This window comes from Papaver somniferum, chromosome 10 (assembly GCF_003573695.1).
Source record: "Papaver somniferum cultivar HN1 chromosome 10, ASM357369v1, whole genome shotgun sequence".
Classification (NCBI taxonomy): Eukaryota; Viridiplantae; Streptophyta; class Magnoliopsida; order Ranunculales; family Papaveraceae; genus Papaver; species Papaver somniferum.
Window position 1 is genome coordinate 56,039,910 of NC_039367.1, and position 17,613 is coordinate 56,057,522.

The 17,613-nt window shown below is 35.4% G+C and overlaps 2 protein-coding genes across 2 annotated transcripts; both read left to right on the forward strand.

Annotated features, from left to right (window-relative positions):
* The first annotated feature begins 524 nt into the window (after nucleotides 1–524).
* On the forward strand, nucleotides 525–2,547 carry LOC113315662. Its single transcript, XM_026563923.1, has 2 exons — nucleotides 525–1,631; nucleotides 1,828–2,547. The coding sequence occupies exons 1-2, from the start codon at nucleotides 525–527 to the stop codon at nucleotides 2,545–2,547; spliced, it is 1,827 nt and encodes a 608-aa protein (XP_026419708.1).
* A 10,182-nt stretch (nucleotides 2,548–12,729) lies between these two features.
* Nucleotides 12,730–17,283, forward strand: LOC113319352 (calcium/calmodulin-regulated receptor-like kinase 1). The gene is made up of 9 exons (XM_026567623.1): nucleotides 12,730–12,878; nucleotides 12,992–13,037; nucleotides 13,474–13,840; nucleotides 14,259–14,412; nucleotides 15,161–15,287; nucleotides 15,889–15,974; nucleotides 16,070–16,141; nucleotides 16,324–16,527; nucleotides 16,614–17,283. Exons 3-9 carry the CDS (start codon nucleotides 13,527–13,529, stop codon nucleotides 17,031–17,033), a joined length of 1,377 nt encoding a protein of 458 aa, XP_026423408.1. The 5' UTR covers nucleotides 12,730–12,878; nucleotides 12,992–13,037; nucleotides 13,474–13,526; the 3' UTR covers nucleotides 17,034–17,283.
* Nucleotides 17,284–17,613: the final 330 nt, after the last annotated feature.

A 17,613-nucleotide genomic window follows, 5' to 3' on the forward strand; every position in this document is an offset into this window, starting at 1 on the left:
GTAACCCAGTATATGCCTATTGGCCTATGTAATTTCATTTACAAAATTTCTTTCAAAAACTCCGGCTAATAGATTGAAACCTTTTATGAACAAAATTATTTCCCAAAATCAAAGTGCTTTTATCCCCAAGAGGAGTATTTCTGACAACATTTTGCTTGCTAATGATGCCATATATGTTGTCAATCATGATGATAAAGTTGAGGGCATAGCTGCCATTAAACTTGACATGTCTAAGGCCTATGCTAAGCTTGAGTGGGATTTTCTTGAGAAAGTCTTAACTAAAATGGGTTTGTCTAATCATTGGGTTAAACTGATAAACCAGTGTGTCTCCACTGTGTCTTATTATGTCCTTCTTAATGGTAGCCCTGCAGGTTTCTTCCAACCTGAAAGAGGTCTAAGACAGGGAGACCCTCTATCTCCCTATCTTTACATCATTTGTTCTGAAGCCCTTTCTTCTTACATTGACAACCTCCAAAAAAAAGGGTACTTTAGAAGGTATAAGAGTTTGTAAAGATGCTCCTAAAATGACCCATCTTATGTTTGCTGATGATTCTTTCTTGTTTTCAAAAACTACTGAAAAAAACTTTCATGTCATAAAAGACTATCTTCAAAAATACTGCCTTGCTTCTGGGCAAGAAATCAATTTTGAAAAATATGGTATTCTGTTTAGTAGGAAGATTCTTGAACATAGGAAGGCCATCTTAGCTAATATTTTAGATATCCAAAGCAGGGATTTAGGAGAAAAACATCTCGGAACACTTACTGTTTTCCAAGCTTCAAAAATCCAGACACATATGGGTATTCTCCAAGCCATTGATGCCAGGATCTCTATCTGGCTTCACAAGCTTTTATCCCAAGATGCTAGGACTACTCTGATCAAGCACATTGGTCAAGCTATCCCTCTTTTTCAAATGGGAGCCTTTTTTATCCCTAAACACCTCTGTAAACAGATGGATTCTCACCTCTGTAAATTCTGGTGGGGTGAAACTTTAGATCCCAAAGATAGAAAGTTGCACCTTCTGGGCCGGGACATTTTATGTTCCCCTAAAGCTGAAGGGGGTTTGGGGTTCAGAAAGGCTGAGTTAAACAACCTAGCAACGCTTGCTAGGAATGCCTGGAGAATCCTGGAGAATCCAAACTGTCTTCTGGCCACTGTTCTTAAGGCCAAGTATTTTCCCAAAACTGATTTTTTGAATGCTAAGTGTACTGCTAAATGCTCTTGGACTTGGAAGTGCCTGCGTGCTATTAAGGAGCTTATAAAACCCTTTATTTCTTGTATTGTTGGGGATGGTCAATTTATTGATCCTTGGTGTGATAAATGGATTCCATCTCAGGGTTCTACCATACCCAACCCTCTGGTCCCTCCTGATCCTTGTATTAAAGTTGCTTATTTCATTGATTCCCAATCCAGAAGTTGGGATGTGTCTAGACTAAATACCCATTTTGATAATGCTTCTGTTCAGAAGATTATCTCCATTCCCTTAAGCCAGCTTTGCACTCCTGATAGGAGGGCTTGGTATCTTTCAAAGAATGGCAAATTTTCCTCTAAATCTGCCTACTTGGGGATCAGAGGCCTTAGGCCCTCTTCTTGTAAAAACCTTTGGAAAGTTAAAGTGCCTTACAAAATTCAGGTTTTTTTTATGGAGAGCAGCTAGAAATGCCTTGCCCTCCAGAATCATTCTCCATACTAGAATGCCTATGCATAGTGTGGATTTTCCTAGGTGTTCTGATCCTCAAAAAATTATTATGCATGCTTTGGTCACTTGTCCCTTTGCTAGTAGAGTTTGGTTCATTTCTGATTTCAACATTAATACTCATTTTTTTCAGAACAAATCTTTTTTAGATTGGCTTCTTTTCTGGTTAACTGACCATCAGTCTAAATTGTCTGAGGATAATCAATGTCTATTTGTGGCTATTTTATGGTCCCTCTGGACCAGTAGAAACAACTTCATTTTCCAAGGCATTAGAGAAAACTACACTACTGTCTTAGCCAGAGAAAAATCTATGCTTCTTACTAGGAACTCTAGACATTCTAGTCTGACCACTCCCTCCACCATACATGTCAGTATTAGTGATAAATGGATGCCTCCTTCTTTTGGTTGGATTAAATGTAATACTGATGGTGCCTTTGATGATATCTCTGGAGCTAATGGTGCAGGGTATGTGATGCGGGATTTTTCAAGAAAAGCAACCTTTTATGCCTTTCTAGTCTTTGATGTTTACTCTGCTGAAGCAAGGGCCATCTGGGCAGTTCTGAAGAAAGTTGTGGAACAACATCTCTCTCACATCATCGTAGAAAGTGATGCTAAAGCTCTCATCGATCAATTTTCAGCTGAGAATTTCGATGGAGACTCTAGGACGGATGCTATCTTTAAAGACATTCTATTTTTTTCTTCCAAATTATCTGCTTGTATCTTTAGTTTTCAACCTAGAAGTTGTAATTCTGTAGCTCATGAACTTGATCAATGGGCAAAACAAAACAATTATTCCATGTACTGGTCTAAACCCCTTGTTTGGATCCTTCCAACAGTTGAGGAGGACCATTAGCCTTTTTGAAGGCCTTTGCTTATAAAAAAAAAAAGAATTGTGCAAACTTCAAATAACTAACTTCTGTAAAACGGAGGGAGTATAAGTTATTCTTTGATTAGAGTATACTCGACCAAGTTGATCGGCCAAATATTAACAAATATATTAATCGGCCGAACCTTGCATAATAAAATTGCAAATTTCAGCCAATGTCAAACCGGATACTATGAAAAATATTTGGTTGTTTTCACCTAATTTAACCGATTTTTCAAAACTCAACAAAAAAAAACTTTGAAGATATCAGTTTTTTTATTCAACAAAGGTTAACATATTATAAAAAACCTACAAGAAGTAGATAAATATGCACAAGATCTGCAACAAGGCTTCATATCCCCGAAAAATCTACAATTCTCTATATAAAAACCGACAAAACCAAAAAAACCAACAGAGTTAAACAAGAGATATAATTAAAAAATGAAATAACCACCATAGTTAGTAATAACCGCATCAAGAAAAACACCCTTAAGCACTTCTGAAAAAGCGGGGGTATAACAACCACACCCAATATTTCGATTAGAAATCTGTATGGACTAACTCCAATATACTTTCTAGAGAATCAACTAGACAGTCAGACTCAATCTAGAGAAAAGTATATCGAGGAGTTAATATCTCTCTCACTTGAAGCAAATAGAAATCTGCGAGTTTTTATCAAATACAAGGATAATAACTTGGATGGTACCAAATACCAATATCTAAGTGTCAATCAATTTAAATCAATAACCAAATGTTGGATATCTAATTGATTGATCTTAACGCACAACCTGTGATATTTCAATTATATAACAAAATATAATGCGTAATAAAAATACCAAAGACACCAGAAATTTTGTTAACGAGGAAACCGCAAATGCAGAAAAACCCCGGGACCTAGTCCAGATTGAACACCACACTGTATTAAGCCGCTACATACACTAGCCTTCTACAAACTAACTTCGGTCTGGACTGTAGTTGAACCCTAATCAATATCACACTGATTCAAGGTATAGTTGCGCTCCTTACGTCTCTGATCCCAGCAGGATACTACGCACTTGATTCCCTTAGCTGATCTCACCCACAACCAAGAGTTGCTACGACCCAAAGTCGAAGACTTTAATAAACAAATCTGTATCACACCAAAAAAGTCTACGATAATAGATAAATCTGTCTCCACATATAAACCTATGAGTTTTGTTCCGTCTTTTTATAGATCAAGGTGAACATGAACTAATTGATAATCCGGACTTATATTCCCGAAGAACAGCCTAGTATTATCAATCACCTCACAAAAATCTTAATCGTATTGTAGCGAAACAAGATGTTGCGGAATCAGAAACGATGAGACGAAGATGTTTGTGATTTCTTTTTATCTTGCCCTATCGGAGATATAATCTCAAGTCAATTATTCAATTGAATTCGTACGATAGAAACTGGCAAGATCAGATCGCTCAACTACAAGAGAAGTAGTTTCGTCTGGCTTCACAATCCCAATGAAGTCTTTCAGTCGTTAACCTACAGGGTCTCGGGAAGAAACCTAAGGTTAAAGGAGAATTGACTCTAGAAAACTAACTAGTATCACACATGAGGTGTGGGGATTAGTTTTTCCAATTGCTAGATGTCTCCTTTATATAGTTTTCAAATCAGGGTTTGCAATCCAAGTTACCTTGGTAACAAAACATTCAATATTCACTGTTAGATGAAAAAATTGATTTCTCCAAGCTAATATCTTTCAACCGTTAGATCGAAACTTAGCTTGTCATACACAAATGAAATGTGTTTCATTTAGGTTTGAGTAACCGTACCTAAACTTGTACACTTGGTTGGTTCACAAATAGTTAACCGAGGTTAGCCATATGAGTTCTTTCATATCAACCATATTCATCTTTCTCATAACTAGTTCAAATGACTCATAAGAACTAGTTGATAGAGTTGTTCAATTGCTTAGGTCTTTATTCATAGATACAATTGAAACAAAATCGGTTTGATTCGCTTGAATCAATTCATGAACAATATAGCCATGGTTTGCAAGATTGCATTCCTTATTGATTTATTGTTTTAAGTTCATGAACTTCCGATTTGAGAAATAACCAGCTTGGGTACGCTACGGGTATGCGTACCTTAGTTACCAGATTTGAGTTTGGAAACTCAGCAAAAAATTTCGATTCGAAAACCAGTCACCTTAGGTACGCGTACGGGTACCTATGGTGACTGGTTTTCCAGTTTGTAAACTACAAACTCCAGCTGAAGTTTTCGGTCGAAAACTTCCGCCAGTACGCGTACGGGTACGCGTACCCAACCGGTCTCCTTTACCAATGTTGCATGCACAAGTGCACATAATTGGTTTCCGGCACATGGATTTATACACTAATGTGCGAACACTATATATGCTTATATCCATAGTTGGTTACATAATCTCAACTTTACATTTCAATCATTGAAACATTCTTCTATAATGTTATAACAATCGTTATTCACGACTATCGTCATCAAAGCTAGTTTCAAGATTGAAACGTCATCATGACTTTCGTCATGTATAAAGATGAAAAGTGGTTAAAGCGAAAGCTTACCAACACGTATTTCGAGAAAAAGATAGGCGAGTAAACTCGGCTCGAAATAGCAAATGTGTATGTATGAAAACTATCATACTTATACGACTTTGCCTCAAGAGCAGGAGATAGAGAGATAGACTTTTGAGTGATATATAAGTTCAAGTCTCCAAATACCTTTTAGTCGGATGAAGTTCCACTAGTTCCTCAAGTAGTTCTTCGTCTTCGTAAGATGAACGCCATGGAGTCTGGAGCTCAACTACACTAATCTGTCCTAAACCGAGACTTAGCTATAAGTAGTCTAGAAATCAAGACATATAGTTTTGACACCTAAACTTGAAAAACATGCTTGAGATAGCAACACATGCGAGTTCGACCGAGCAGTGCTCTAACAACTTCAACTTTGAGATCCCAACTGTAAACTTGGGTCTTCACCTGATAGATGACTTCGTTAAACGCTAGCACAGGCGTCTTCAAGTACAATAGCATTCCCACCCTTCCAGAAAGTCCAATAAATTGTTGCTGGAATTATAGGCCACAATGTCTTACTATTGGGTGTACAATTTTACATCTCCAACTTTTTCTAATTACATTAATATAATTTAGTAATACTCAAAGAAGGCCAACTCTCGATATAAAGTGATCCTATATCTGGGAACATAAAATACAATGAAATAGAAGATATGAGACCGATTCACCCTTGAAATATCACAAAAAATAACCATTCACTAGAAGATTACCTCGCTTGTATAAAAATAATCCATAGTGACTAGTAATTTATGAAAGACCAACCAAAGGAATGAGCTAACTTAAGTTTAGAGAAGCATATCGATTTTATTTTTCCAATCCAGTACAACAAGATTGGATGGTGAATATGACTAATTTGTCAAGATCCCATTTAACGGAATCGACCCACGAACTAGTGAAACTGTTCTGTATAGTAGATGTTAGAGAGCAAACTTCTTCAGTTTGGAATTTTGTTAACCTTCTATCTATGCCCAAGTTCCAAGCTCCTCCATTTTTTAGTGTAACATACATCTATTTACTGTTCAGTTTTTTTGTAAAAATCATTGCGTAAAAATGAGAAAACTTAATAGCTAATGGTTGGTCGCTACCATCAATTTTCCCAGAACAACATCGAACCATGTCTCTCAACTTAATAGATGAATTTGACTTGAAAAGTTGAAGATGCTGAAAAGGAGAGGGTACCAAGTACACCATCAATTTTTTCGTTCGGTAACCTGTATGGGAAAAACCTAATACATTCACAAGCAGGTAAAAGCAAACACCCTTGAAGAAGATTGTGTATAGAGTTTTTTTTTTCTCGTTCACAATCGATATGTATAGACCAAATATACGTGTACCTGATTGTGTAAAAGAGTTCTTGGACGATCTCAAAAATCAATATCAGAAATCAATCTAGTCGTATCCGAATTAAGAGGATCCGAATTCTACCAAGTATGAAACTTGCGATCTATCTTTCAAGTTATGAATTCAACAAGAACGAGTTTATTTTTTTATCTCAGATAATAAGGAATTAAACTATCTTTATTGATTACGTACTACTTACGCTAGTTCTATTATAAAAACAAACAATATAATGCGGAAAAGGAAAAACACAAGACACCATAAATTTTGTTAATGAGGAATTGCACCTGCAGAAAAACCTCGGGACTTCGTCCAGCTTTTAACACCACACTGTATTAAGTCTTATCCATACTATCCTACTATCAGACTTCAGACTTGAATGTAGTTGAGACTGAATTAACCCTCCAAGCAATCAGATGCAGTCGTGTTCCTTATGTCTCTTGAACCTCGCAAGATTCTTTGTACTTGATTCCCCTAGTTGATTCCTAAACAGCCTAAGAGTTTCTTTAACCTCAATGAAGACTTTTGATACCTATATGCCTCTAACAGACAAGCCTATTTGATTTTATTTTTGATATGTTCTAATCTAAGTTGGAAATATGTTTGCAGTATACAAAGTCCTGCAAACCTCATGAATCTGGAACACTTACACTCAGTTAGCTAATAAGGATGGGTTACTAACCACCTTTCAAGAACGAGCCAAACAAATGAAAGAAGAGTTTAGATCTATCTTGTTCTTGATCTAAAGTCTGTGAACTTCAATAACCAATAAAACAAGATCCGGATACAAGAACTATCAGGTAAAAAGATAGTCTGGCCAGGTTTCACGAATTTCTAAATAAAGTCTTCAAATTCGTAAACTAAAATACAGTTCTATGAAGAACCTAGGTTATAGAGGACGACTCTAGCTTTGCAACTAGGACACAATAATGTTAGGGATTTAAAAATCATGTTGCAAGAGTCTCTCTATTTATTTTAAAGGATCTAGGTAGATTTGAATTCAATAAGATATAGTTCGAGATCCAAGCAAACACTTCCTCATTTTAGATGAAATTCTTATTAGGAATTCATGTAAGGACGTGAAAATTACGCCTTGAAATTACACATAAAAATATGCATTATGGTCCAGGGTTCTGGAACCGTGCACAGTGATGGTTCATAGCAGTAAGTATATATGCGTTGTAACACCTCGAGTTCCCTACCGGTGTCAAACCCATATGGAGATCCGAACTCGAAGCATTACGGGTCAGAATACGAGACTTATGCACATGTATAACAAGCATAATTGAAAATTTGTATACATAAATTTATGCATATAATTTACTAATCATCCTTAACAACATTTTCAATTTACACTTCAAGAATACAATAAAATAATAACAAAATCATTAAGCTAACTTTTTAGTTCCTACTTCCACTTTTCGTGAAATCTGCAAAAATGTCAATGTGGGTGAGATGACATTTCAATATAATGCATTATCATTCTCAAAAAATGGGAGAAATATAAATTAATCAAAGATAACATACAACAAGAGATTTCGGTACAACTTCGAGAATTCAATTATATATTCGATAAATAAGCTCACGATGCCAATAACTTTTTCAACAAATCATTTAATAAAGATTTGAATGTATGATTTCACAACATCAATAATTTTAAAAAACCATCCAATTCAGTTTTCAACTCTCACAATAGTAATAAGTTGCACGAGTTTCCTTAGTTTATGCCCTGCCAATCCTCTTATCGGGGTCAATCCTATAATTTGCACTAGTTTCCTCTGTTCGTGCCCTGCCAATCCGCTTACCGGGGTCATTCCGATAAGTTGCATGAGTTTCCTCGGTTTTTTCCCGGCCATTCACAAAAACGAGTCCATTAACATATAATCATTCTACAATACTAACGAACCATGGCATAACAACATTTGACAAAGAAGCCGTGGTGAATTCCTTTCAAGCATTTACGCAAATAAGAATAAGCTTTACAAATTGCAGACATTTTACATCATATATTTCTATATGAGAATTGGAAACTCTCTTGTCAGTAGTGTAATAAATGTAACCTTTTTCGATCTTAAATCGAGAGATCATTATCAATATAATTGAGGCTTGCCTCTTTTTGGGGAAAAAAAGGGAAATATGGAAAGTAACCTACAATTGACGGTGATGAACTAGGACAACAAATATTTGTTTTCGAACAACTAACTGATCAGTCTGTAACTCTTTTCAATTTTCTTTTATTAATTTTATACTTTCTTCTGTAAAGAATTTTTTTAATCTTAATTGTCTATTAAACCCCTCAAATTGATATGGGTGAATACAAAATATTCAACGTGTCTCTAAAAGAAAGAAGAATGAGAAAAAGAAGATTGACCATTTGTAATAATATTTGTAATTTGAGAACTAGCAGTATATAGTAAAGTCTAGTAAAATTAGACCGCACTATCTCATGAATAAAGTAGATTTCAATCGGAATCATGTTTCATTCGATTATGATGAACTAGGTTCGCTGCAAGGGAGGTACAACCCAAATGGTCATCACCAAATGTTGTAGCAAGAGGCAGGAAGGCGTGAAGATCTTTTATCAACTGATATACCCATAAATTTTCTGATGCAGTCAAAGTTAATGATCAAAATCATACTTCAGTGTCCACAATTGCTTATTTCTTTGGATATCATTTTATGGATTAGAACAAAAAGCAGATACTTAACTCACTTATGGACCTTGTGTCATCTGGAATACCTTCCCAGTCAACATCGTATAATGAATTTACATTTACCAAACTCTTTTGAGAAGAATACCATACATATAGTCCACAATATGTTTGAGATATTTTAGAACTCTTTTGGCAGCTTACAAATACAAACATGAGTCTGCATATGTTGTTAGACCTGCATATGTTGGTAGGTAATGTCCATGTAATGTACTGCAAGGCACCAACCAGAGACCTATAGGAAATAAGACCAACTAGAGGTCTGCCATCTATTTTACTCAATTTAAAACAAAGTATAACACCAAGCATATTAGTCTTGTGAAGTGATATGCAATACACTTAGTCTGAGATAGAAAGATGTCACAAGAATTCCTCTTAACTTCAACACCTAGAAAATGGTGAATATCACCAAGGTCTTTGATAACAAAGGAGCTAATAAGTTGATGAATGACAAGTATTGTATAATTTATTAGAAATGACTGTAGTAGGGGTGTCATCCACATAAACTCAAAAAATAGTAATTTAAGTACTTGATTTTTGGATGAATAAAGAAGCAACAACATGAGAGGAAGTAAATCTCATTGAAAGAATAAATTCAACTAATTTTTCATACCATGTCCTTGGGATTGCTTTATTCCATATATAGACTTATGCAACTTATAGACTTATGTCCTTGGGATTGCTTTATTCCATATAAATGGCTGGGTCATTTACACATCTTCCTTTAAATTTTCATGAAGGAAGACGTTACTCACGTCAAGTTTTCTAACCTGCCAATCAAATGGAACTGCAACTGTAAGAGCCAGTCTTGTTATTGCATGCCTGGCTACGGGGATAAAACTCTCACTATAATCAAGACCCTCTGGTTGATGGCAACCTTTTATTACTAATTTGCCTTTATATCATTTGATTGTGGCATTTGCATTTTGGTTGAGTTTGAAAACCCATTTATAACAAGCTAATTTTTGGGTATACCCGAAGGTACTAATGTCCATGTCTGAGCTTTTAGTAAACCATCAAATTAATTTTGCATTTCTAGTTTCCAATTGAAGTCATTATTTGCATGTGTGAAGCATGTAAGAATAGAAGCAGTACTGCAGTAGTGCTAGAAAGAAGAATATGAAGAGAAGAGTTAACAAATAACAATTGACTTGTTGGCTTGAAGATTCCATGTTAAATTTTAATTATCGTTGAGTGAATGAGAAGAGAAATAGAGGCATAAGCAGGTGTAGTGGAAGTGGCAAGAATGTCAGAAGAAGTGTCTTTAGAGGCAGAAAAAGTAGAAATAGAATTAACAGTTGTGACTGAAATGTCAGAAGAAGCGGTAGGAATGAAATCTACTCGTGTGATTGAATTTTTCAGGTGTAAAAAACAAGGTTGAAATGTTAGAAGATGGGGAATTTGGATGAGTGACTGAATTTTTGGAATCAAGAATAAGAGAAGAAAGAGCACGGGAATGAAAAAATTGGCAGAAGTTTGATAAACAAATAGTATTTATAAGTAAGGGTAGGGAAAAGATTTTCGTTAAAAGAATATGTTTAGAAATAAAAACTCTTCCAAAAAATCAAGATACTTATAGCCTCTATAATTGGAAGACTAGTCCAGAAAAATGCAAAACTTACTTCTATTGACTATTGCTCTAGCTTATTAAAAGTGTAAGGTTTGAGCCATGGAAAACATGCACAACCAAACACTCTTAGAAAATAATGGTCAGGTTTTTAGTAAAAATTTCTCATAAGAAGTTTAAAAGAAAATACTAAGAACCTATTTATAAGGTAATTGGTTGTTGTTTGTTTCACACTGGAAGACTCATAATTGAATAAGAAGGGCTTTACTTACTAAGCAACTCCATTTTGTTAGTCAGTGTGAGGACGACTGAAAGATTCTAGATGAGAACCAAGTTCATTAATAAAGAACTCACCACCATCATCAGACGTGATAACTTCTATTTTGATTCCAAAATGTTTTCAACTCCCTAGCTCTTGCCATTTTTTCTACACAAAATTGGTTAAAAAGACCAAAATAAATAATTTCTGGGTTAAATGGACAGTTAGATTTTGATACTGTTTAAATGGACAAAAATGTAAAAATAGGCAAGATGTAACCAGTTTCATCGTGCCACTTTTCAAATATTTTTTCTTATTTTTAATTTACACAGGATGTATCCATTTTCATCCTTGCTATTTTTTAAATTTAAGATAGGATGAAACCAATTTCATCGTTACTTCTTTTTTTTTGGTCATTTCACCCAAACTTTTTTTTACTCGTCCATTTGAACCGTGATTTAAAAATATTTGGCCAAATGACCCATTTTCCATTTTTTTTTCGGAAAATGGGTCATTTGTCCAAATATTTTTAAAACATGGTTCAAATTGACGAGTAAAAATTAATATGGGTGAAATGGACAAAAAAATTTAACAAGGATGATACCAGTTTCATCCTTGCTTAAACTTAAAAAATAGCTAGGATGAAACTGAATGCATCCTGTGTAAATTAAAAAATAAGAAAAAGTATTTGAAAATTGGCAGGATGAAACTGTTTTCATCCTGACTATTTTTACATTTTTGTCCATTTAAACATAATCAAAATATAAGTATCCTTTTCACCCAGTAATTATTGGTTTTGGTCTTTTTAACTAATTTTGTGTTTTTTTTTTTTGAAGCATACCTGATAATCAGGTTATACAATTCTTTGCTTGAAACGGGTGGATAACGTATACAAATAAATTTAATCCCGTTGATATTATCAGCTCATCCAAATGTGACTTTTGTGAATGTACGTCACGAATCGCAATCTGCTGATTCTTATAAAAATGCTTAATACTTTGTATCAGTATTAGTTACCTACCATGGTGTTGGGGTTTCCGACTAATCTCAAGCTAACGTGTTAGGATAGCACACTGCATATGAAGGGTAAGTGTGCAACACTAAAGTCGCAAGCTATCCAGCAGGGTTTTAGACAATGATTATGTTCAAACTTTATACTGTAATTTCAAACCAAGAAGTGGCAAGATTGGACAAAGTACCCGACAAAACTCTTACTTTTACACTCTCTTCCCATTTGGATTTTTATACTATAATTCCAGTTTTAACCTCCATGTTTGTGTCGACTAAAACTGTAGTTTTCATAGGACTGTATTTTTCATCATCTATCCAAATGAAATAAGATCATCCAATTTTTAAGACGACAATTCCTCATGCCAATAGCATTTCGAGGTCAATTTCGGATTGGCCACCATAAACTCACAACCGCACGGCAGTTGGGGCAGTTATTATTATTACGTCCGTATAGTAAAAAATTCTAGCAACAACTACAGAACAACCACCACCACCTCTCGACCACACTGATTAAACTCCCTCATAAATGTAGAGTGTAGACTGACCTACTGAAACCGAACTTAAAACTACCATCCCACTACTAAGGGCATTATCGTCATCTCCAACGACAAAATCCAGGAACGCAGCTTTCGTTCATATGGGATTCGCGCCCATAAGCGCGTCTTTTTTTACAGGACTACATACAACGGCGCACCACGAAATTAAAGCAGACATTCACTTTTCTTTCGGAGTTTAAAGAAGAAAAATAACATTATTTTAATAACTCAATTTTCTAATTTAAAATAAATTACTAATTTCCCGGAAAGGAAGAAGAGTATGCAGCAGGCTCTAATCAGTTTCTGTCTAGTCTACAGGTGAGAAGAGAAGAAGAGTCTGACTGACACTCCGCCATTTCTGTCTCCGTTTTATTCAGATAAACAATTTCTTCGACTTTTTCTTCACAAATTCGATTATTATACTTCAACAGGTTATAATTTCAGTCTACAAATCTGTAACTGTTCCTCATTTAACAGGTATTTGAGTTTACAACGATGTACATTTATTTATTTTTCATTTTTCTTCACAAAATTAGGATTCTTCTGTTATACAGATTTGTTACTTTCTGCTGTTCTTGATCTTGATTTCTAGATCTGTTCATGTTTTCCGATTTTGAAATATTTTTTTGATTGAACAGTTCTTGATATTGCTGTAGTCTGTTGTTTATTTCGTCTTATCCCCTGCGAGAAACATTGTCCGAATAAATAGGGATTGTCCAATTTTTATCCTTCTGGAGACAAAGAATGGAATGATTCATTCTTTTTGGCCAAGAATGGAATGAATCTTTTCTGGTTATTTATATAGGGTTTCATTAGTTTAGAAGAATTGGCATAGTTGAATTTGTAAGTGATTTGTTCTTTAGATCATCTGAAAGCATAGAATGTTTGATACAGAAGGTTGATGATTCTGCAGGTTAATGAATGGCTGGCTCAAGGGTTTGATTAGTGCAAACTGAAATCAAGGATATGCAAGGAGTTTCAGTGGGACTTATAATTGGGGTTTCAGTTGGGGTGGTTATTGGAGCATTGTTGGCAATAGCTACTCTCTTCTGTGTTAAATATCGGAGGAAGCATTCACAGATAGGGAATAGCAGTTCTAGAAGAGGTGTGAGGATACCAATCAGAACTAATGGTGCTAATTCGTGTACAATATTGTCGGATTCAACATTGGGTCCAGAATCACCTAAAACATCTGATGCCAATAGCAGATCATGCTGGATTGAAACTTCTAATAAGAAGAGTGTTGTTTCCATGTCTGGAATACCAAAATATCCATACAAGTATGTTATTAATGACTTCTCTTAAATCCTTGATTTGGTTTCCATATAAACATTGTAATATTTGTTGCTTGATATTTTGTTCTCTTTATCATTGGCAACATATATCTTTTGCAATTAATACGAATTATGGGTATCAATAGAATCCAATAAAGGCAGCTTTTCTCAGCTTAAGTCCCCATGTTGCTTGTATTGGTCAATCTTTAACAACTTTGTGGTCCTGGAATCAACGAAAATCGGTTTATTCATTAGACTTAGTTCATTTTGTCGATACACTCAGTTGTGCGCTCTCTTACTTTGTTATGTCTTGTGTGCACAACATTCACGACTCGGTTTCATGTCAAGCTTATTAGCTCAGTGTAGACTTCGATTTGTTGGTGTAACTTATGTTCTTAACCATACTTGTATTGACTTTCCACAGGGAACTGCAGAAAGCAACCTATAATTTTACCACCATGATTGGTCATGGGGCCTTTGGTCCTGTTTATAAAGCTAGAATGGGAACAGGTGAGACTGTTGCTGTCAAAATGCTTGCAACTAACTCTAAACAAGGAGAGAAGGAGTTTCAATCCGAGGTATTTGGGATTAAGCATAATTGTTGTAAACTCTTAAGTCCTTATGATTTATATTTATAATCTTATAATGCAAATGTTCTACCATCTTTAATCACACCTTATTGAAATTACTTGGTTTTTAGAAGGTCACCTGTTGATTTGTGGTGATCTGAAGGATGAGTAGCTACGTCCTCGCAAGCTAGTGTTAATGGATGTTGATGCACACAATTTAAGTCCTTGTTGAAATATTCTTTAGATGTGATTAAGATTCCAGTAATGGCGTAATTAATGCTAGAAAATTTGTCTATGTTCTTTTTGACTGATTATGTCGTACTATCTGTATAACAGAAACTCTGAAGTCAATAAATGAAGTCTCAGTTGCAACTTACCATTTTAATACATTTTTAGGTAGCTTGCATCTTGGTTAGTTGTTTTCCCATGTTTAGCCTTCACCTGTTAAGCTTCCAGTATGTTGAACTGGCTTCTCTTCTCTGTATGATATGTATGCAGTATGTGGGATTTGTATTTATCTGTATGTCCCATTACCTGTTCTCATTTTTGTTTCTTCCAACTTCTTATAATGTTCACTATATATTGTAAATAGTATTGCGTCCTTACTGGAATACTTTCTGGGTAATTTAGTATTGCGTCCTTCCAACTTCCAGTGCAGTTTTTTTGGCCTCCACTTGCCAGATTCAGTTTATATTAGGAAATATCTTCTGCCAGATACCTTATCAGATTTATCATTGTTTTTCTTTTACATTTTCAGGTTTCATTACTTGGGAGATTGCACCATAGAAACCTTGTGAATCTGGTGGGATATTGCGCAGAGAAAGGGCAGCATATGCTTGTATACGTGCACATGAGTAATGGCAGTCTTGCTTCTCATTTATATAGTAAGTTATACTGCATTTCTTATTTGATATAGAAGAGAGAATTATGAACGACAAAAGTGACAACACAAGTTTCTTCTAGTCTTCTATAAGCTATTACTCCCTCCGTCCCACTATTAAGTGACCTATTTACTTTTAGATTTTGTCCCACTATTAAGTGACCTATATCACTAAACAAGGAGATATTTCTAAAATTATCCTTTTAATTGATTATAAGAAATATAAGAAACATGCATAATTTGATAGGCATGTTTATATTCGTTGCGTAGGTGTTTTAAAATGCTTTTCAATGGTATGAAGTTTGCGAACATCCGTGGTGTAGTTTGAGAGATAAATTATTTCAAAATTTCACTAGTTATTATCCATAAAGGTATAATTGTAAAAAATGCTTAAATATACTCTTTTCCCTTGCTTGCCTTAAAAATTGTGCAAACTTGAACTAGGTCACTTAATAGTGGGACGGAGGGAGTACTTGATTTGTGTAGGGGAACTTTTTGTCTCGGATAGGGCAATTTTGTTATTCCTGAATGTGTAAGATAATGTGGTCAACAGTTGAAGGTCTTAATTAACAATTTTTTGCTTCACTGTTGCTAATGTTTTGCAGGTGAAAAGCATGAACCTTTGAGCTGGGATTTGAGGATTTATATTGCTCTAGATGTAGCAAAGGGTTTGGAGTATCTACATGATGGGGTCAGATTTCCATCTCTGAACAATTTGATAACCATTAGCTATTTGCTTAAACTCCCGGCTGTTTGCTCATCATGTCTTTTCTTTTGTTACTACAGGCTGTTCCACCTGTAGTGCACCGTGATATCAAGTCTTCTAACATACTCTTGGATAGGTCGATGAGAGCCAGAGTATGTAACTCTTCCGCGTCTTTTAAATCTTGAGTATATTGATTGTAACAAAAGAAAAGTTGAGGGAAGAGCAGAAGACCACTATGCAACCTATTGTGGCCTGTGGTCTTCTGATTTGTGCATTATAACATGTTATCTTATATCTGGAGGAACCTACTGATTATGTATTTGATATTGAACAGGTAGCTGATTTTGGACTGTCAAGGGAAGAGATGGTTAATCCCCATGCCTCTAACATTAGGGGAACTTTCGGCTATCTAGACCCTGAGTACATTTCTTCGAGGGCATTCACTAAGAAAAGTGATGTCTATAGTTTTGGCGTCTTGCTATTTGAACTTGTTGCAGGCAAAAATCCACAACAGGGGCTCATGGAACTCGTCGATTTTGTAAGATCAGAAATCTCTTAGCATGAGATAAATATCTTACCATATATTGTGCTCTGATGTGTGTGATATTAATTCATGATGAACAGGCAGCAATGAACTCGGAAGAGAAAGTTGGGTGGGAGGAGATTGTTGATTCTCGACTTGATGGAAAATTTGACACAGAACAACTGAATGAAGTAGCAGCAATTGCATACAAGTGCGTTAATCGCTTATCGAAAAAACGTCCAGCAATGAGGGATGTCGTGCAGGCGCTATGTGGTGCAATCAATGTGAAACAGAGTAAGAATAACGCTCTCGCTCGAGGAATATCTAATACTGATGATGAAGTTGCTATTGAAATGCCGGCATTAGATCAAACTGAAACAAACATTGCAATCACTGAACTTAGAAGACAGGAATCTCAAAACTCAATCAGCAGTCACAGGAGGCAGGATTCTCAAACCTCCATCAGTGAACTTAGGAGGCAAGAATCTGTGAGCAGTTCCGTGGATCTGCCCGAAGTTTAACTGCAGAAGCACTTCCATTTTGGCTTCTTTATTTTTTTCATATAAACTGATGTTAGCAAATTTAGTGTTGATAAGTTTTCTCAATATACATAGTGATGATGAAAAGGGAGTGATTAGTAGGGAAAGAAGACAGATTTTCTGGTGTAGCTTTTTGAAGCTTGTGTAGAAATAATCTCAGCTCGAGATTTTCTCATCCAAACAATCCTAACTTCTTCTGTGTATCATAATCCAAGTTTTGTACATTTTGTTTTGTTTCTAGAAAAGAGAAAAGTACAAAAGAATCTGAATCTGTTTTTCAGTATTTTCAACTCACAAATTTGTCCAGACCCAAAGCTTATCCTTTTGTTTACTTTACTACTAATAGGTAGATTTGAGTGCCGAACATCAACAAAAGAGGCAGCAATGCATATTGCGTTGTGTGTGGCTTCTGTACCCACATTTTTGAGATGCAATGGGGAAGGAAGTTTGTTTTGGTTGTTAGAGCATCAGGGTCACTGATAAAGGCCACCACCTATGGGTGTTGGAAATTCGGGCCACCATCTGGGTCCTTGATCTCCACTATAATACGCTGGGGTGCGCA